This window comes from Symphalangus syndactylus, chromosome 13, assembly GCF_028878055.3.
Source record: "Symphalangus syndactylus isolate Jambi chromosome 13, NHGRI_mSymSyn1-v2.1_pri, whole genome shotgun sequence".
Classification (NCBI taxonomy): domain Eukaryota; kingdom Metazoa; phylum Chordata; class Mammalia; order Primates; family Hylobatidae; genus Symphalangus; species Symphalangus syndactylus.
The window spans coordinates 102,232,532-102,255,511 of record NC_072435.2 but is presented as its reverse complement, the minus strand read 5'-3'; the positions used below and the strand labels follow the sequence as shown (position 1 = coordinate 102,255,511).

General features: G+C 40.5%; 1 protein-coding gene across 4 annotated transcripts in view; it reads right to left on the bottom strand.

Annotated features, from left to right (window-relative positions):
* The window catches only part of RFX4 (regulatory factor X4), a 177,139-nt gene that overhangs the window by 88,955 nt on the left and 65,204 nt on the right, over positions 1-22,980 (bottom strand). For all 4 annotated transcript variants that reach the window (XM_055238362.1, XM_055238361.1, XM_055238364.1 and 1 more), the window contains one exon: positions 15,918-16,041. In XM_055238362.1, coding sequence (XP_055094337.1) covers positions 15,918-16,041 — 124 coding nt within the window. The remainder of the gene's footprint in view (positions 1-15,917; positions 16,042-22,980) is intronic.

Here is a 22,980-nt window from a genome sequence, read left to right as displayed (position 1 = left end):
AACAAGAATTCCAAAAATCCATATGTGAACCCCTCATTGTCCTCAGGGTGACTGGATAATGTGTCACGTGTACATGAGAGAAGGCAGTCATCACACACTGATTTAGCTAGAATGGGGTGAGTTACATAAGATACAGGTTAAGTCAAAAATGGAATAATTCTGAAGATGATAATAAGAGAGGGCGAGGGTGGTGATGGCAGCCTGTGTGTGATGTAGGACATTTTTAGAACAATTGTTCTCAAAATTGTTCAGAAAGACGAGCACCTAGAAAGGCTGGAACACTGATATGTTAGTGATCATGAAATGTTGCTATAATAAACTGAAGTCATAACTAACAAGCATTGAGTGTTTATATTTATCAGGCTCTGTGCTAAGTAGCCCTTTTACAGTCATTATCGCAACAGTTCTCCAGGTGACTGATTGCTATCAATATTCCATTTTACAGATGAGGAAACTGAGGCCGATGGCTGTTAGGAAATTATCTGAGCTCACACAGCTGCTAAGTGGCACAACCAGGATTCAAATTCAAACCCAAACAGTTTGACTTCAGAGTTTTACATGGCACTACACACACACACACACACACACACACACCCCTAAAAAAAACCTGTTGTGAAATCAGACATTCTGTCATGGACACTCCACGGCAGATTCAAAAATATTAAGAAAAATATATGCAAGAATTAAAAGTAGAAGGAAAGTCTATGTACGTATTTTTTTTTCCTTTGATAACTGGAGAAAGACCATCTTCGAAGGATACTAAAGATGCCTCAAGAGTGCCCTCATCTCCTGCTGTGTCAGTTCAGGGGTGTGCAAGTGACCCCAGGTCAGAGTGGGAGGAGGGCTGACTGGGGGGACTAGAAGAAGGGGGCCACTGTGTAAATGAGGGGGTCTCCGTCCTCCTCTCCAATGCAGGTAAGTGCAGCTGATGAAGCACAGGCCCCAGAACACACTTGGCTTTTTTCCCCATTGCCCAAGGATGGTCAGCAAGGAGAAAGGAGCCAAATCTTCAAGGATGAGCCACCCACAGCCCAAACTGCCAATTACCCATGTCCTCACTGGAAAAATGCAGGACATAAATAAATTTAATTCATACGAGCACATCTGTCATCCCAGCTTCCCTTTCTCTAGTCTGTCTACCTCTTACTGGTGTCTCTTCCACACTTGCAGCCCCACCACTGGATCCAGTGTGGGGGAAGGGGAGACCTGCCACCAAATGTAGGAACTGGGGAAAACCACTCAGTCCCTCTGAGCTTTAATTTCCACATCTGGAAAGTGAAGGGATTGCATCAACTGATCTCCGAGTCTCCTTAACAGATTAAACTCATACATACTGAAGTGTTAGTAAGTGATAAGTATTAATGAGTGATCTTATCCTGTTCTAGTTGCATTTTTACAGACTTAAATGAGTGGAATTGAGGAATTTAAGACATCGTTAAGCCTTTATTTCAGAAGGTATATTTTTGAGGCCAAATGGCCTCTCCACATATTCAAATTACGCTATATCACAACTATCTAGTGCCTATCCATAAGCCAGCCTTTTCCTGAAAAGTTCAGCAAATTGCTGACCATGAATCATGTCACCCTCCACAGTCTTAAGTGATCACATTGTACCACCCATGTTACTTCCCATGAGCTCATAATTTGAGAGAATAACCTATACTCTTCCAGGATCCTGAGTTCCATTTCATAGTTGCAGCATATACAAGGTAGCATGGATGTGTGAAACACCCTTATGTGGATAAAATGGCTAGTTGCCTACTCCTTCCCCACTAAACCCTAATTAGTTTTTCTTTTTTCCCCTTCATCCTGCACCACTGCACCTGGCTCAAACTGTAGTTTTTATTCCAGGATAGAGTAGACCACATTTTCTTGCCTCCCTGATAGCCAAAGGCAGCTAATGAGATGTAAGGGAAAATCACTGGGCTGGGCTCTGGGAAAGAGTCTAAAGAGGGCTGACTGAACTGGGAGCTTTGACCTTTCTTCCCTTACCCCATTTTTTTCTACTTCTTTCCTAGAAGATAGTCTTTGGAGTCTAGCAGTCATTTTGGACCATGAGATGATATAGAAACTGGAAGCCATCTGCTAGAAAGGGCAGAGCACAAAGACAGAAAGAACCTGGGTCTGATGCTCTTATGGAGCTGCCCAACTATAGCTGGGTTACCTTCCTCTAGACTTAGTTTATGTAAGAAAAGTAAGACCACTAATTTATTTAAGCCACTATTGAGGGATGGGGAGGAATATCTTTCCCCACAGTCCCAATTTCTGTAATAACTCAGAGACCTTCTGGTTTCCACCCAGGATCTACTTTATAGAGAACGCTCCAGTCTTTAGCTTCTTTGCATTGATCAGAAATCCGATAGGCCCTGGAGTCAACTACCTCATCTTTAAATGGGAATAAAAACAGCATTTTGACTTCCACTTTCTGGTTCTGTATATAAGAAGTTTTGAAGTCACCACTCCATCCTAATGAGTAAAAAGCCAAACAAACCGAAAAATCAACAATTCTTCTTGGGTCCTTAAGAAAGGGGAGGACACAGAGCAAACTGCTGCCCCCAAGATTGGAGAGATGGGCAAATCAGGGAACTGTGGCTCCCTGGAGCAGAGACTCAAGAGTGGGAACTGCCTCAGGAGCCAGTGCTGTGGTAGGAACATCTGAATTGTAATTAACAAGTTGTGATGGCTTAATGCAGACAAGGCTGAGAGTTAAAAAATAACTCCAGGGAGGCCCAATCATAGGGGAACCCAAACAATATTGAGAGATGTACCTCTAGGAGCTTGACCAGGTTCCCACAGTAAATATCAGAGCAAAAGTCCCTCATGCTTCCGGCAGGGGGATGAGAAAAGGAACCATTTTGAAATATGCCAGAGCACTCTGTTCTTCTTAACAAGGCCTGCTTTCAGGAGAAGCTAGTTAACCAGAGCCTAATCTGCTGGGGTATTATCAGAGCCTAACTGACTTGGGAGAAAGGAAATACCCAACTCCAGTCAGCTCTAGTCTTCCATGCGGAGAAGGGAAATAACCCAACACCAGTCCCCTCTAACCTTCCATGTGAAAGAAGGGAAATATCCAATTCTAGCCAACTTTAGCTATCCTATGACATCTAAGAGGGGAGGGGAAAAAATGGAGAAACACTTGTAGTAAAGTTCACAGTCCAGAGGCATAGGCTTACTAAAGGATTGAGACCTAATCACAGGACGATAGATTGCTTTCCCCCCACAACACGCCTTACCACCATATGACTAAAAGTGATTTACAGCAGTTCCTTTTTTACCTGGCACATCATGTTCAACCACCAAGAAAGAATTACAAGGCATGCTAAAACACAATTTAAAGAAAGAGCAAGCCTCAGAACCAGACAAGGCAAGGATGTCAGAATTATCAGACCAGGAATTTAAAACAACTGTGATTAATTTGCTAAGGGCTCTAATTGATAGATTAGACAGCCTGCAAGAACAGATGGACCATGTGAGCAGAGAGATAGAAATCCTAAGAAAGAACCAAAAAGAAATGCTAGAGATCAAAACACTGTAACAGAAATGAAGAGTGACTTTGATGGATTTGCAGGTGACTAGACATAGCTGAAGACTCTCTGAGCTTGCGTAGATATCAACAGAAACTTCAAAAACTAAAAAGCAAAGAGAAAAAGACTGAAAAACAGAATAGAACATCCAAGGACTATGGGGCAATTACAAAAGATGTAAATACACATAATAAGAATATCAGAAAGAGAAAAAAAGAGAGAAAAGGAGCAAAGAAATATGTGAAACAAAAATGACTGAGAATTTCCCCAAATTAATGTCAGACACCAAATCACAGATTCAGAAAGCTAAGAGAACACCAAGCAGGATAAATGTCAAATAACAAACAACAAAAAGCCAAACCACAGGAAAACAACATCAAGGTATATAATTTTCAAACTATAGAAAATCAAAGATAAAGAAAAACATCCTGAAAAAAGCCAGAGAGAAAAACAACCCATGTTACCTATACAGGACAAAGACAAGACTATCTTCTGACTTCTGCTTGGAAATCATGTAAACAAGAACAGGGTGAAATGAAATATTTAAAGTATTGAGAGGAAAAAACCTACCAACCTAAGTTTCTGTACACTGAGAAATTATCCTTCAAAACTGAAGTAGTAGTAGAGACTATCTCAGACAAACAAAAATTAAGGGAATTTGTTTTCAGTAAACCTGACTTGCAAGAAATGTTAAAAGAAATTCTTTAGGGAGAAGGAAATTGATATAGGTCAGAAACTCAGATCTACACAAAGAAGGGAAGAGGACTGAAGAAGGAATAAGTGAAGTAAAATAAAAACTTATTTTTCTTGTTTTTTAATTGATCTAACAGATGACAGTTTATTCAAAATAATAATGGCAACAAAGTATTTGATTATATGTGTATATCAATTAAAACACATACATAAGTATGTGTGCATGTGTTTTTATACAGAGTGCACCAAAGTTATGATTTTCTCATTATAAGGTGCTCGCCCTTCTTGTGAAGTGGTATAGCATTATTTAAAAGTGGGCTTGAATTAGTTGTAAATATATACTGCAAATTCTAGGATGGCCATTTAAAAGGTTTTTTTTATGTTAAAGTATAACATATGCTAATAAAGGAGAAAAAATGGAATGATATGAAATGCTCAATTAAAACTGCAAAGGGCACCAGAAGAGTGGAAGACAAAAATAGTAACAAATAACAAGGGCAACAAATAGAAAACTAACAAATATGGTAAATATTATCCAATTTTATCAATAATCACTTTAAAGATCATGGTCTAAATGCATCAATTAAAAGACAAAGATTGCCTAGGCAGTTCAAAAAACAAGACCCAACTATATGTTGTCTATAAGAAACCCACTTTAAATATAAAGATCCATGTAGATTAAAAGTAAATGGATGGAGAAAAATATACTATGATAATACTAATCAAAAGAAACAGGAATAACTATATTAATTTCATATGGAGCATACTTCAAAGCAAAGAAAGTTATCAAGGATAAAGAAGGGCATTATATAATTATAAAGGTATCAATCTCCAAGAAGACACAATGATTCTTAATATACATGTGCCTAACAAGACAGCATCAAACTATATGAGGCCAAAACTAATAGAACTGCAAGGAAAAATTGATGAATCCAGTATCATTGTTGGAAACTTCAATACCCCTGTATCAGAAATGGAAATCGGTAAGGCAGAAGATCAGTAAGGACATGAATCAATTACATATAATTGACATTAATAGACTACTTCATCCAAAAATAGCAGAATATATATTCTCAAACTTACATGGCACATTCATCAAGATAGATCACATTCTGGGTCATAAAACACAAAAATTATATAATGTCTGCTCTCCGGCCACAGTAGAATTAAGCTATCATTCAATAACAGAAAGATAACTAGAAAATCCTTAAATGTGTGGAAATAAAACAACAATTCTACATAACTCATGGAGCAAAGAAGAAATCTCAGAGAAATAAAAATATTTGAACCAAACGAGAATGAAAATGCAACATTAAAATTTGTGAGATGCAGTGAAAGCAGTGAGTAGAGGAAAATTTATCACACTGAATGCATATATTGGAAAAGATATAAAATCAATAATCTAAGTTTCCAACTTAGGAAACTGAAAAAAGAAGAGTGAATTTAATCTGAAGTAAGAAGAAGATACAATAAGAATTAGAGCAGAAATCAATGAGATTGAAAACAGCAAATCAATAAAGAAAATCAATAAAACCAAAAGCCAGTTCTTTGAAAAGATCAATAAAATTGATAAGCCTCTAGCAAGCATAACAAAGAAAAAAAGAGAGCAGATCCAAATTAGTAATATTAGAAATGAAAGAGGAGACACCACTACAGATCTTATAGACATTATAAGGATAATAAAGGAATACTATAAATAACTCTGTGCCCACAAATTCAATAATCTAGATGAAATGCACTAGTTTCTTGAAAGATTTGATTTGCCAAAACTCACACAATAAGAAACAGACAGAATAGGTCTATATCTATTAAGTATATTGAATCAATAATTAACAATATTCCAAAACAGAAAGCACCAGGTTCAGATGGGTGCACTGGTAAATTCTATCAAACATTTATCGAAGAAATTTTGTCAATTCTTTACAATCTCTTTCAGAGGACAGAAGCAGAGGGACTACTTCCTAACTCTTTCTATGAGGTCAGCTGTTACCTAGTACCAAAATCAGATAAAAGGCATTAAAAAAAGTTACAGACCAATTTTTCATAAACATAGATGCAAAAATTCTTAACAGAATATTTGCAAATTGAATCCAATGATGTATAAAAGTAATTATACACCATAACCAAGTGGGATTTATCCCAGATATGCAAGGCTGGTTTGACATTCAAAAATCAATTAATGTAATCTATCACATCAACAAGCTAAAAAATTATATGATCATATCAACAGATGCACAAAAAGTATTTGGCAAATTGCAACACCCACTCACGATTTGAAAAAAAAAAACCCTCTCTGCAAACTAGGAATAAAGGGTAGTTTCTTCAATTTGATAAAGAGTATCTACAAAAAACCTACAGCTAATGTTATACTTAATGGTAAGAAACTCAAAGTTTTCCCACTATGATCAGGACCAAGCCAAGGATGTCCCCTCTCACCACTCCTTTTAAACATCACACTGCATTAGCCAATGCAATAAGACAAGAAAAGGAAATAAAATGCATGTAGATTGAGAAGGCAGAAATAAAACTCTTTGTTCAAAGATGACATAATTGTCCAAGTAGAAAATCCAAAAGATTCTACAAAAGAAAAAAAAAATCTCCTGGAACTAACAAGCAAGGTTGTAAGATACAAGGCTAATATACAGAAGTCAATCACTTTCTTATATACCAGTAATAAACAAGTGGTATTTGACGTTGAAAACACAATACTATTTATGTTAGCATCCCCCCAAAATGACATACTTAGGTAGAAATCTAACAAGCTATGTATAAGAGCTATATGAGGAAAACCACAAAATTCTGATGAATTAAATCAAAGAAGAACTAGATAAAAATAGAGATTCCATATTCATGGATAGGAAGATGCAATATTGCCAATATGTCAGTTATTCCCATCTTGATCAATAGATTCAATACAATCTCAATCAGAATCCCAGCAAGTTATTTTCTGGCTATCAATAAATTGATTCTAATGTTTCTATGGGAAGGCCAAAGACCCAGAATAGTCAGTCCAATATTGAAGAACAAAATTGGAGGATTGATTCTACCCATATTCAAGATGTACAATAAAGCTACTGTAATCAAGACAGTATGGTATTGGGAAAAGAACAGACAAATAGAACAACAAAACACAATAGACAGTCCAGAAACAGACCTACATAAATATAGTCAACTGATCTTTGACAATGATCAAAGGCAATAAATGAAGCAAAGATAATCTTTTAAACAAAATGGTGCTGGAACAACTGAATATACACATGCAAAAAAAGTGAATCTAGATACAGACCTTATACCCATCACAAAAATTAACTCAAAATGGATCATAGATCTAAGTAAAACACAAAACTGTAAAACACCTAGAAGACAACATAGATGGAAACTTAGATGACCTTGGGTATGATGATGACTTTTTAGATAAAACACCAAAGGCACAATCCATGAAAGAGATAATTGATAAGCTGGACTTCATTAAAATTAAAATTTTATGCTCTGTGAAAGACAATGTCTAGAGAATGAGAAGATAAGCCACAGGCTGGGAGAAAATATTTGCAAAAGACACATCTAATAAAGGATTGTTGCTCAAAAGATACAAATAACTCTTTAAAAACAATAAGAAAACAAACAACCCAATTAAAAGATGGACCAAAGACCTTAACAAACACCTCACCAAAGAAATATACAGATGGCAAATAAGCATATGAAAAGATGCTCCACATCACATGTCATCAGGGAAATGCAAATTAAAACAACAATGACATACCACTACATACCTATTAGAATGGCCAAAACCTGGAACACTGACAACACCAAATGCTGGTGAGGATGTAGAGCAACAGGAACTCTCATTTATTGCTGTGGGAATGCAAAATGGTACAGCCACTTTGGAAGACAGTTTGGCAGTTTATTACAAAACTAAATAAACTTTTACCATACAATCTAGCAATTGCACTCCTTGGTATTTACCCAAAGGAGTTGAAAACTTATGTCCACACAAAAACTTGCACATGCATATTTATAGCAGCTATATTCATAATTGCCAAAATGGGAAGAAACCAGAATATCCTTCAGTAAGTAGGTGGATAAATAAACCATGGTACATCCAGACAATGAAATATTATTCCGCACTAAAAAGAAATGTGCTGTCAAGCCACAAAAGACATGGAGGAAACCTAAATGCATATTATGAATGGAAAGAGGCCAATATGAAAAGGCTACATACTGTACGATTCCAACTATATGACATTCCGGAGAAGGCAAAACTGGAGACAGTAAAAAGATCAGTAGTTACCAAGGGTTAGGGGACAGGGAGAGAGGACTAGGCAGGGGACAGGGAGAGAGGACTAGGTAGAGAACAGGGGCTTTTTAGGGCAGTGAAAATACTCTGCATGATACCAAAACAATGGATACACGTCATTATACATTTGTCCAAACTCACAGTATGTGAGTGAATTCACCAGTGTGAGTGAATTCACCAAGAGTGAATTCTAATATAAACTATGGACTTTGTGTGATGATGTGTCAATGTAGGTTCATCAGTTGTAACAAATGTACTACTCTGGTGAGGGATGTTGTTAATGGCGGAGGCTGGGCAAGTGTAGGGACAGGGGTATATGAGAAATCTCTGTACAATTTATTCTTTTCTGTCAAACTAAAATTTCTCTTTTAAAAAGTTTTAAATGCACAAACAAAAAACCCAGATCACAGCATCTCATTCACAGAGTATGCGAGGATTAAATGAGATAATCCATGAAAAGGGCTAGCCCAGGAACTGGCATAGAGTCAGTGTTAGCTATTTTATGATTTCTAGTTGAAAAGTGTTTTGGGCTAATATGGTAAGATCCTCATATGCTTGTAGACTAACTTCCACATTTGATAGATGGAGGAAGTGAGGTTCAGAGAGGGAAAAGGACCTACCCATCATCACATGGTAAGTAAGGGTGATAGATCTTCAAGTTCAGGGCTCAAAACCTGACATTATTGGAAATTCCTGGGCTACAGCACATGGTGGGCCCTCAATAAGTGTGAGTTGAAGAAGACATTCTTTCACTTTGTGGCCTCTACTGCAGCAGTCCCCAACCTGTTTGGTACCAGGGACTGGTTTCATGGAAGACAATTTTCCCTTGGACAGGTTGAAGGAATGGTTTCAGGATAAAACTGTTCCACCTCAGATCATCAGGCATTAGATTTTCATAAGGCGCACACAACCTAGATCCCTCACAAGCGCAGTTCACAATAGGGTTCTCACTCCTATGAAAATCTAATGCCACCACTGATCTGACAGGAGGTGGAGCTCAGGAGGTAATGCTCGCTCACTCGCCCACCCACTCACCTCCTGCTGTGTGGCCCAGTTACTAACAGATCACAGACCAGTACCAGTCCACAGACCAGGGGTTGAGGACCTCTGCTCTACTGAAATGCAGCTTACAAATGCTTGGAAAGCAACTCATTTGTAGGCTAGAGATGTTCTCTTTGCTCAAAAATCTGAGGCTCAGTTGTTCTTTCTGAAAAGGCTTAGCTTGTTGGCCAAATGCAGTGATGCTCCATCTTTGTGTCGGTAGAGATTTTGTTTTAGAGTTTCTGAAAGACAAGTGGTCAAGCAGGAGAAGGAGGTTTCTGGTGAAATTAAAACACCCACTTTAGCTTCCATGGACCTTCCAGGGTTGTGGGCTGAGGGAGGGGGATGCTCAGTGCCTGGAGCTTTTCCACAACCAGCCTGGTTCTCAGGCTGCCCCTCACCTCTACAAGGAGGAAGCATCCCTCTAATCCTGTGCCTTTCCAATCTTGCATTCACACTCAGGAATTGCATTTGCCATCTTGTTTTACAGTCACTCATGTGTATATGTCTCTTCTACAGGGCCTTCTCCTCGGAGGCAGACTTCACTCTGTATCCCATCTCCCAGCATGGGGCTTGGCCCACACAGATATGAGATAAATGAATATCGGATAAATGGATGAATCCGGGTGCTGAGGGAGTTAGTACTCAGTACCCCAGAGTTTGCAGTACCCAGAACACCCCAGCTGGGAAGATTTGGGAAAGCATTTCTCAACTGCAGTGATCAGCACACTTGATCCCTGAGATACAGAGAGGCTGAGACTTCTCTCCAAAATTCATCACCTAGGAGATCACCAGATGACTACTAATGACTACAACAAAGTCAAAAGGACAAGTGTGTGCACAAAACCTGCCTCCACACATACCTAGCTTAGCCCTGAAATAACTCATCCTGTGTAAACGAGGTGGCTAAGGGCATGGGCTCTGGGGCCATATTTCCTTGGTTCACATCCTGAGTCCACCACTTACTGGCTGTGTGAACTTGGCAAATCACTCAGCTTCTCTGGGACTCAGTTTGCCATCCATGGAATGGGAACAATAACAGTATCTAATTCATTGAGTTATTTAGAGGACTAGACAAGGTTGATATATGTAAAGTGCTTAGAACAGTAGCAGGTCTACAGAAAGCTCTACGTAAATGTTTGCTATTTAATTGTATGAAAACTGAATGTTGCATTCTAAATTAGACAGAGCTAGACACTTATACCATCTGTTAAAAAATTGCCTATTAATAAGCTTGGACAACGTCATGTGCATGCCAATTCTGATCCCTATTACCGTATGTTTGTTTCAATTTATAGTTCTGTTGTTCTCTAAAAATTTATTTCACTGTTTCCCTGGAGAGCTAGAGTTATATTCTGGAAGTAATTTTTCTCAGTCTAACACACCTAAAGGGACCAGGAGCAGGAGGGAAAGGTCAGGGAAAGGAGAAGATCAGATCACACTCTTCCCTTCCTCACTGTGGGACCCCAAGCCACAGATAGGCAGACCCGAGCTGGGCTAGGGAGGAGTTTTGAAGTGGATGTGAGACTGCAGTTTTAAATTCAAGAACTGGACTGGACTGGACTTTTAACATCTAAAAAAGAGTCTAAATTATTGAGAAGATGCTTGCTCTTATAATCAATAACCCAAAAGCTATTAAATCTGCCATGCGACCATCAGGGGTCAGGGAAGGAAGTGAGCCATAGACAAACTTGGAACAAAACAAAGCTATTTTTTGTTTATGCTTCATTGAGTTCAGCCTGTTCTATCTGCCAGTTCTGCTTTTTGGGGCTCCTCTGGGCATCTCTAAGAATCAGGGTGTAATACTCGGTGTGCAGTGAGTTGGCCAGAAGCTTCCAACACAATAACAGAGCTACAGAGGGACTCCTCAGTTACCTGTGGGGCCAAAGCAGCCTGTGAGTGGAGGTGGTAGGAGGTTGGCTAGAGAGCACATCTCTCAGCTAATGTGGACAGAGATCCACAGTGGCTCCCCAAAACCTATGACAGGACCCCTGGCCCCAGCATTTGGGTGACAGTCGTAGCAGAAGGCACTTATAGCTAGGAGAAGCCCCCAGTGAGCATGAGTTTGTCAAATGACTCTTGTTGCCTTTCCTCCCCCACTGTCTCCCACTCCCAACCCTGGAGGAGCCAGAAAAGGAAGGAGAAAAAGCTAATCCTACCCCTCTTTCCCAGAGCAAATTCTGAGCCACAAGGAGGAAGAAGCTCTGACTTAGATGTGAGATTGAAGTTTTAAATTGGACTAAAGTGCACTTTTTAATAGCTGAGAATGAGCTGTAATTATTCAGCCAAGACTGATGTGATGGGTGAACATGGCCAGATGCTGTGGGATTTCCTCTAAAGGCATCATCATCAGAGTTGGACGGAGAACTTTGAAAGCGATTCTTCAAAGTAAGTAAAAATACAGCTAGTTTCCATGTGTACCTCAATAAGTTCATTCCTACTCAGTAAATGGGCTAATGGAAAATGGATACAACACCAGTTTCATAGGGTTATTATCATGAAGGTTAAATGAGTTCGCATATGTAAAAGTGATTCACATGGTCCCCGACAAGTAATGTAAATATAAATCATACAACATGTAACAGATATCTGAGGGCTTATTCTGTGCCAGGCATTGTTCTGGGTGTAGGGGATGCATCATGAACAAAAAAGTCTTCATAGAGCTTTCATTCTAGAGGAGACAGACAAAAGAAAATCATTATGTATATATAATGCTTCTCTATACTCACATGGTAGGTGTATATATAGATATAGATATAGATATTTGGCAAGCATAGAATAGCAGTAGGGAAAGTTAGCTATATATCTGTAGAGAGAGAGAAAACTATACTACATAAATGTATAAATATATCTATTTCAAGTCATGATAAATGCTATAAAGAAAAATAAAGCATGGTAAGGAAAGATGGGAGGTGAGATGGAATGAGGCCATCATTTAGAGAATGATGATTTATTTGATGGGTAGAGCACTTTACAGTTTCAAAAAACGCCCTCATAAGCACTGTCTCATTTTATCCCTAGTTTTATGAGGGATTATTCCTGTCTAAAGATAAGGAAATGCGAGCTCAGAAAAGTTCAGTGACTCCAAGTTGGGTGACCTTTCATTACCCTTAACAGTGAAAGCAGGCACAAGACCAGTTCAGCTAGAAGCTTTCACATTCTCTGCACTCCCTAAATTAATTCTGGGACCCAAAGTCAATACAGCATTACTGGAAGCTGGTGCTTATGAGGCTTGGCCATAGACTTGGAAAGAGGATTTACATTTCAGATCTCACTTGCAGCGAAGCAATGGCTGCCACCCACTTTATGAAGAATGGTATCCCAACCAGGTCACCCTGGTTGTCCCTGGGGGACAACTTCAGCGTTGATGTCTGTGTTGCCTCAGCCCACTTGCAAGCTGGGTAGAGACTACTACCAATGTATTCGTTCTCCAAAAGCTAAGCTTAAATATCAAATCTTGCCTGCTGTAAGTTAAAAGTTCATCAATGAATCATAAGTTTGGATGGGTCTGCTCAAAGGAAGACTGTCCATGATTTCACCCCAAAGTTTCACAGAACAACTAGTCCCTTTCTCTCAAGGAGATGGCAGCTGCAGCATGCTGGAGTCCTCAGGAAAGGCAAATGTGTCTGGGATTTCAATCCAGCAAGCTCAGTGTGGAAACCCTTAGCAGGCAGCTCCTGTCCTCTGTGGCTGGAAGGACAGCCCCAGTGCCCAGTCCATTTGAAACTGATGGCAGGGCAGCTGCACAGAGAATTTACATTTGCGTTCTTAATGCCATTAGAGTATTTCCTTGTTTTCAGGCTGAAGATAAGATGGAGTTCGGATGTTTTTTTAAATGAGTATTTTGGAAGCAGCTGGCACTGTATTTCTTAGGGAGGAAATGTATTGTTTGGAAAAATATTTTGAAATGCCATTTGGGGTGAGTGAGATACCTCTACGGGCATAGATGTCAGCAGAAACCAAAGATCGCAGAAGAGAGACATTTGGTGGGGGGTGTCTCAAGGAGGGGGAGAGGAGAATGAGGAGAAGGGAGATGGAAGAAGAGAAAAGGGAGACAGCAGGGTGGAGAAGGGCTGGGACCAGCTTTGGGAACCATCAGGGGCGGGGCCAGTAAGCCCCCACTGTGGTGAAGAGGCTGAAGAGCATTTTGAAGTGGGGGATGTCTGTTGTGTAGGACCATGTTTGGGATGTTAACCCTGTTTGGGATGTAAACCTCTCCTACACATCTCACTCTACTAGGATCACAGAGGCTTCCTGTGGGCTATCTTGTGAAAAGCAAAGTGGATACTGAGTTTCCTCTTTGGCTTACTGCAGTGTAACACAGGACTGTCTGGTAGAACTTTCTGTGACGCTGGGAATGTTCCATTCTGCACTGCCCAATATGGTAGCTTCTAGTCACATGTGGCTCTTGAGTATTTGAAATGTGGTTAATGCAACTGCTAGTGAACTGAAGTTATTATTTTGTTTAACTTTAAGTGAAACAGCCACACATGGATAATGACCAGAAGGAAGAGTCTCAAGTCAAGGTGACCCTGAGAATGCAAATGCCTTGAGATTTGCTGAAGTCTTGGGGCAGGCTTGAGACTTAAAATGAAAATGGGACTGGGGTGCTGAGGTGAAGGCATGAGCTTAAACTGATTTTACCCAGATCAGGAGGTCAAGAAAACCACAAGCTAATAGGGTTACAAAAGTAGTTGAGAAAAAGAGAATAGAGGCTTCTTATGCAGGCAAATTGGAGTTTCTAAAAGTGGGGAGGGTTTTTGTTTGTTTTGCAGAATATAAGCTAACAAATGTCTATTTATATCTAGGCACAGACATCTCATGCAGAATTCATAACAGCAACAGTTGTAATAGCACATGGTAGGTGCTTCATAAATGTCTGAGTTATTGGATGACTGAGTAAACAGTACCTTCTATCATCCGCCAACATCATCTCAGTTGACTCTTGCAACATCCCCCTGAGGAAGCTGGGGCAGCTGAGGCTCAGAGAGGTTAGATAATAAGTCCAGGAAAGTCAGGATTCTTGGTCTTTTGGTTCACCCAACCTGTCCCCAACCTGTATGTAAGAGGCCTCATCTGGGCTTTCCACTGTGGCCTCTGTGAGGGGTTTGTAGGTGCCACTGAATATTCCAGGAGTGCAAACTCCTGACCAAGCTCTGGTAGCATACACATTCACCGTGTGTGCTCTCCCTTCTCCCACCTGCTGAGGGGCACCTCCATAGCAGAGCCACACTGAGTTCCTTTCTGGGTCCCCACTGCCACTACTTAACACAGGGCCTGCCACACAGCCAGTCTCTACCAATACTGAAGGATTGAAGAAATGAATGAAAGAAATAGCCAAGGTAGTTCCTCCATTGGCTTCAAAAAAACATCCCTTTCACTTTGGAGAAATCGTGTTAATCAACACAAAAATGTTTTTTCCTCCCCAAGTCATCACAGAGCATCTTCCCATTTATTGAATGGAGCCATTTCTCAGCCACTCCATTTTTGGGCTCTCCAGGGTGGTTGGCTCAGCCCTAACACGGCTCTTTGTTTTTTCCTACTGATGATTTATCTTTTGGGGATCTGAAAAGGGAATTCCTGAAACTCATACACTGACCTCTTTCTGCCATTTCAGCCCTTCTTATTCCTGCACTCAGAAAACTGATAAAGAATCGTGGTACAGAACAGGCCTATTTTTGTTAGGAGATGCAGGAAAAATTACACATAGAAAAAGGAAGCTAACAAAAGAAGGAAGGTTTAGATGTATTGACTGAAATTGGGTATTTTTTTGGTGTAGCCATCAAATAAATAAATGATCAGTCTTAAAGAATGCCCCAACAGCTTTCCTTGGCCTATTAAATGGGAATGATCACTGCTAACAATTTTTTGTAGACATAGCTCTAAATGTGGATTATATTTTTATTATAAGGTGGAAAGAGAACAGTCAGCACTGTGGTGATAATGCAGATAGTACCACTCCTTGCAGAGGACGCCCACACCTCCAATCTAAGGATACAGGGCCATTTACAGTTTCTCCAAGCATCCACATGACTAAGCCAAGCAGGTTGCCTGTCCCAGGCTGATTGACATCCATGTAACATACTTGTGAGTTCAATATTTGCCTCTCAGAGAAAATAAGTGACTTCATGAAAATTAAGTACTGAGGAAATTCAAGTGAGACATTCCCTTCTTACTTTACAATGTTTTTGAATTGTTTGAAATTTTGATAGCAAAGTATTACAGTGAAGTTGAAGTTGTCAAAGTACCAAAGTAAGTAAGTACTTTGATAACTTAAAAAAAATAACTAAAATGCTTTAAAACTGTGCATAAATTACTTAAAGTTGGGGTGGTGGGGAGGACAAGCCTGATGAGGCTGGACTCACCTTTCCAAAGCTGGCAGCATTGACAGGTTGGGTATCATTCTTCTCGCAGAAATCCAGGTAATGCATATAGAGGGCACTGCGAGGGATGCAGACCCCCTCTGCAATCTCATAGTTCTCCTCCAGCCTAGGGAAATAAATGCCCAATGAGCAAAAAACGTGTTACCTTCCCCAAGCAAGAGCGGTCCGTTCTTTCTAGTCCTCTAGAGATGGGCAGACCTTAGAAATAACACTCTTTCTACAGGTGGAGAAGCTGGGGCCCAGGAAGACAAAGCAAGCTGCCCAAGGTCATGCCTGGCATTAGTGGCTTGGCAGTGTCAGAATCCTGGCCCCTTTGGGTATGACAGCAGGCTACTTTTTCAGCCCAAATTCCCAGATCCTCTACTCTGTACTGTCATTGGCCTGGCCTTGTTCTGGCTAGATCAGATAACTGCAAGCTCCAAAAACTACATAGGATCTTGTGAGTGCCCCAATCAGCCAGGAATGGAACCACAGACCCACTTGAGGAGCCATTTGTAATAGCTAAAAGCCAAAGGAGGATGTGTCAACATCTTGGAGCTCCTTGGCTGACTAATGCTATGGAGGGGTATTGTCTGGGAAAATCAATGCCCCAGGAGAGGCCTGTACAGCTGTACAGCCACTGATCTGCTGACTGAAAGGAGGTCTCATGACCAGAGGAGGAAGTTGGCCACATGATTACTTTAGAATCCTCTTCTCCTCTGCTGTGCTAGGGGTAATGATTCTATACCCATTACCTTCTTAGTGAGTCTCCGTTAGGGATTCTGTAGGAGAGATTTTCTACAACTGGGTTTACATCCCAGCCTTGTCACTTGCTGGCTTGGTGACCTTGGGCAAGTTACTTAAGCTCAGGCCTCAGTTTCCGTTTGGTGGGATTGAATTGTAAGTGTCTCCTAAAGTGGTTATAATGATCAGATGAGGTAACGTGTGACAAGCATCCGCATGGTGCCTGGCATGTGCATGGGAAGCACTAAGAAGATGTCAGACCTCCTCATAATTCATTCTTCCTCTCCAGAAAACATTTTTGGGCACTATATATTGGGGCGCTAGACATTGGGGATATAAACAAAAATTAGATACAGGGTTTAAAAAATTTATTATTCTTTAACCCAAACACCAGAATGTAGGCATCCAAATGAATCTTGCCTCCATTGTCCTAGGCACTCTGGAAGGTTAAATACCTTTCCCAAGAAAACTACTGTGGCACAGGACAATTTGGGAACTTCTCTTAGGGTCATGCCTTCGAAGCCTGGGGCACCTACTGCTAAATCAATGCACCAACAGAAAACATTTCTCCTTTGATCATTAACTAGATTTTAGGAAACAACCCAAAGTCATTTGGAAGCAAGTTTGGGGGATAAAGTGACTGGAAAACCATCCCCCACCCCCAATTTTTTTGGTCAAAAATAAGGCATAATTCCAAAGTGATGAAATAAATGTCCTCAAGTGGCTTCAAAACTCCCTCTGAGAGCATTTGCCAAAGAAGTGGCCCAGCACTGTCGTAAGTGAAGTGGAATGAGGACACGGCCCCCCAAGGTGCCCACTTGAAAGGGTAGCACTCGCTCAACTCATTCCAACATGTGATTGCAAGAACATCAGTTCAATCATTTCATATCCAAACCCCACAGAGGGGGAATACAACCCTAGGGACACAGACCTATCTGCACCAAGACAAAACCTGGTGCTGAATATTCCCCGATCATCTTATCTACTCCCCACTCTTCTGGGATGGGGAACACTGAGTAACTTGGGATAGTTTTTAGAAATGTTCCCAGAAAGAGTTGATGTAATCCTTTCTAGGTGATCAAATTCCTTGAGGTTGGGATAGTGTCTGAGTCACTTCTGCATCCTTGAGGTCCAGCATATTCCTTGGCACACAGTAGGTGCTCAATAGGGGTCTTATGGATATATTATTTCAGTCATTTATTCATTCAACAAATATTTATTGATCTTATCACCTGCCAGGCGCTGGGGATATCACAGTGAGCAAGATAATCCATGCTTGAGTACAGTGAACAGATTAACGGTAGACAGATGGACAAAGACACAGATAACCTTTAACTCAACAAATATTTACTAAGTGCCAGGCGATGTTCTAGACATTAAGGAAACAGTGGTGAATAAAACAATAGTCCTGTCCTGAACAGGCTTAGATTCTGATCTATGTCTTTGACATCATAAATTGGAATTCTAAGTGTGTTTTCCAGTGGGAAAAGGGTTTCACATAAAGAATAGGTTTCTTAGGACTGTCTTAAGTTTCAGGTCCAGTATGAATGAAAATCAGCCTGGGAGGTTAGCCTGGACCCCTAACTGCCATTCACAGCATTGTTTCTCTATAAAAATGAGTTCAGAGGTCCAAATAACCAGCTCGCGTACAAACTTGTAGGGGCCATCTGAATAAGACAGCTTTCTCAAACTGGGGTCTCACAGACATGCTTTGTTTTGGCCTGAACAGTGTTGGCCCAATTTTTAAAATTCAGGACATTGCACATAAGAATCTGGATTTCTGGCTTCTTTTGAAAAAGCTGAGATCTGGCAACACTGGACCCATATTCCCGCACGACAACAATTGGCCAGAGCTACATGTGCCCTGGAGTTGGCCAGAGTCCTCACTCCTCCCTATTTCTTTGTACCCCGTCTATTTTCTGTTCCTTGTCTGGCTCCTGTAGGCACTTGTGTTGGCATAAGACATGATCTATGTCCTAGTTAACTTTGCAGTCTATTTGGGGAGACATATACACAAGAAATAATATTTAATTACTATAAACTCCTGACCATAGGTAGGTACAGTTGAAGGTGGGAAAACAGAGAGATTGATGTGTAGATGAGGGTAGATAATTAAAGTTTCATGGAAGAATTGGGTTTGGAATTGTGTAACAACAAACAACAACAACAGCTAGCATCTGTTGAGCTCTTACTAGGTGCTGGGCACTGGGTATCCATGGTCTCATTTGATCTCACAATAACCGTATGGTATGAGGTAGGTATTTATACATATGTTTTAGGATAGGAATCTGAGGCTCAGAGAGTGTAACTCATTTGCCCAGTCATGCAGCTAGTAAATAGGAGGGTTTGTCTCACTCCAAACCTCTCTGGTATTCTGCCATGGTAGTTGGGGGAGGGAGGGAGGTTCCAGGCAAGTAGAACAGCAAGGATGGGAGACAGTGCCATGTGCTTTGAATGATGGAGATGCTGATCTGAGTAAAGAGAGAAGGAAGGGGTATCTAAAGGGAAGAACCATGGGAGGTGGAGGGAGTCTTTAAATACCACACAAATGGATATGATTTGGCTTAAGAATTTAGCACCCACTTGGAGTTGAAGAGTTACTATAAAAATGTTATTTTCAGAAGAAGGTGGTAGAATTGTACTCAGGAGGACTGAAAGAAACAAAGTCTCAGAGGAGTCAGGAAGACCTGAGTGCTTCGGGGATGCTATAGGAATAATAATAATGATGATAATAATAATAGTATCATCAGTAACAACAATAACTGACATGAATTTAAAGCTTAATATGTTCTATTTGCCAGGAATGGCTTGAGTATAATAAAAGAATGTCAAACAACAAAAACAACAACGAAACACCTGTCTCATAGGTATCATCTTAGACATTTTTTTTTTCTTTTGAGACAGAGTTTCGCTCTGTCACCCAGGCTGGAGTGAAATGGCGACATCTCGGCTCACCGCAACCTCCGCCTCCCGGGTTCAAGCAATTCTCATGCCTCAGTTTCCTGAGTAGCTGGGACTACAGGTGTCCACCACCACACCCGGCTAATTTTTGTATTTTTAGTAAAGACGGGGTTTCTCCATGTTGGCCAGGCAGGTCTCGAACTCCTGACCTCAAGTGATCCTCCCGCCTCGGCCTCCCAAAGTGCGGGGATTATAGGCATGAGCCACAGCACCTGGCCAACTTTGACTTTTGAGAGTTCCATTAAGCAATTTTTAAAAGAGATTTGACTTCAACACTTGTAGTGGAACATTTTCCAGTCTCATGCATACATATGAACAATTTGGGCAACTGCAATTTTGTGTATGACAAGCTGTGGGGAAGATAAAAGTATCCCTTTTTGCTTATTTTTGCTAAGGCTTCCTAGAATTTATTTTGGCTAAAAAAAAATCCATGAACACACTAAACAAATTTGCATTTCAAACCATTCAGAATTCATCTTGCATATGATTATTTAAATTGATAGAAATCCTTTAAAACCAATTAGATTTTTTAAAGCATGGGAGTGGCATGATCAATGCATTCTTTGGAAAGTTTGCTCTGTACCTCTAGGGGAGGTGGCCCAGGAGGACGATCAAAGCCTGGCACATAGTGGCTGATTAATTGGGACTTGTTGAATGAACGAATGAACACAGGAGACCAATCAGGAGCTACTATAATAGTTCCGGCAGGAAATGATGGGGCATGAACTGAAGCAATGGTTGTGGGGGCAGAGGTAACACTTAGGGTGTGGGCCTCATGCTGCCAGATGTGAGGAGGATAGGAGCAACCAAGCAAACTCTCAGGTTCCTAACTGGGCAGAATGGATGAATGGGGGGCTCCATTCCCCACGATCAGAAATGCAGAAGGAGAGGACAGTTAAGGGTGAAAATCATGCTTTCAAATGCAGCGTTAAACAGCATGAGTTTCTAAGTAAGTTACTTTATTTAAGCTCCTTGTGCCTCAGTTTCCATTTGCTGTTCTTGTGGCTTGTGTGCTCACTAAATCTGTCCAAGAGGTCAAGATTAAAATACAAGATCATGGTTAAGAAACATCACATCAAATGAACCCATAGCAGCAACAAACTATTCAAATCAGATGGGTGTAAGTCATGGTTCACACAGGCTGAGCTAATTAAACAGTTACCTGTCAAAGGCCAGAGCCTTCTAAATTACTACATTTCAGCCCACATTTTGTTCCTCTTTCTGGAGCTTCTGAGCCTCAAAGTAACTAGGTGGCTTATAACTACGAAGCATTTTAATAAGCCCTATGAACAAATGGACGTAATTGGCACGGAAGGGCCCCTTTGATGCTTGATAAGTTTCTACAGGAATAGCATCATGACACCTTTGCCCAAACCTCGCAAAATCCAGAGGTTCTGCCTATCTACTAAAATTGCTGATTGGAATGTCCACTTCCCTGACCAAGGCATAGCAGAAGGAAAGGCAGTTAATTATTCTTCTTCATATCTGATGAAATTTTCTCGTTTCCTCCTCTCTTTTAGAGGACATCATTAGTCTGACATGGTGAACAATGCTCCATTATACCTGGGTTTTTTTAATGATCACAAAAAAATTCCCCACTTCTTCCATTTTCCTTATCTTCTATTTAACAACTTGATTATATTTGAATTGAGCCTATCCTATTATGGAGAGATAATGAGCTCAGTCTGCTAGCTAACATGAGTCATTATCTGAGTTATATATTTTTAAGAAGGCTTCCTCACAAGGTTTCAGCATGTGGCCTCCTAGGGCACATGGAGGAAGCTTTGTACCAGCACTTTACAATGAAAAGCAAATGTTTCAGCACCTGGCATCATTTCCTACTGTCCTCATTTTAAACCTGTGATTTCTTATATGTATACACAGAGATCTTTTAAACCGACTAGATGTTTTATAGCATGGGAGCAGCATGATCGATGTATTCTTAGGAAAGGTCGCTCTGCGTCAGTTCAAAGTGCCCACTTCTCAAGTTCTTGAACACATGTCAAGAACAGAAACTTTTTCATTCTCTTTTACAAAAAAAAAAAACAACAGGTTTTTTTTTTTTTTTTTTTTTTTTTTTTTACAGAAAGCCCAGACTTTACAAGACAACAGGATTTTTAAAAATATTAACTATTGTAACTTATCACTGAAGTTGTCACAGAGATCTGAGACTGTAAACTATGTAGAAAAAAAAAACCCTTGCTAAGCAATCAGGACAAGATAGTAGTCTACACCCATCAACGGCTCCCTGTTCCCTCTCCACAAAAGTCCGGATTCCTGACTGTGGCATCCAAGGCCCCTGGCTCCTTTTCTGTCCTGCTTTCCCACACACATACCTCTTTCCAGCCAACTGGATCGTTTCCTGCCCCTGAGACACACCTTGTCACCTTCCACCCACACACACGATCCATCACCTTCCTACCGCAGGGGATGACCTCTTCCACCGTGTTCCACGCATCAAGGCTCAACTCACATTTCTCTTCCATGGAACTATGTTTAGTGCACACCCAACTCCATCTGCTAACCACTTCTTCATCCTTTGCTCCCTGCCAAATTCATTTATTCATTCAATAAAATGTAGAATGTTGCAGTGGTCTAAATGCCAGCTACTGTTAGGTCTGTAGAAAAGCCACAGCCTCTGCTTGTAAAGCTCTCACTACTTCCCAAGGATGGCCATAGCTCCTCATAGCTTATGGCTTAAATAGCTTCATCAGGAGCCAGCACTGGTTTTAGAGTTTGAGATCACTGACTTTGAATCCTGCCTCCACCACTTACAAGCATATAGCCTGGGGCACGTTACTTGAACTCTCTCACTTCCTTCTTCTGTAAAATGAGAGAAACTGTACGATCTCCCAAGCTTGCTGTGAGGACTAGACAAGAATCCATGCACAGCCTGAGGCCCTTTATTGTGGGGGACACTCAATAAAGAGTAACGATCAGCATTATTTTACAATATTGTGGAATATTCAGATAATGTTTTGTATCTTAAACTGAAAGTTCTTTGAGGGCAGGGATCAAACCAAATTCCTATTGATGTTAACATAGTTCCTAGCACTGTGTCCTGAACACAGTCAGTAAACACTGCAGGAGGAAGGAGGGGAAAGGAGGAAAGGCCAATAAGAAGGAAGGCAGGCTTTTGCACAGGTCAAGGGATTCTGGTATTTTATTAATCTTAATATCTGGGTAGTTAAAGGAAAAGCATGGTTAATATTAATATATTTGATTTACATTTTCAAGTGCCTACCCTGCACTAGGGATGTTCATATTTGCTATCACTACCCCCAAAAGATGAGTAAACACTATGCCCTAGGACATAGAGGAAGAAACGGAGGGTCAAGGAAGTAAAGTGGCTTATCCACAG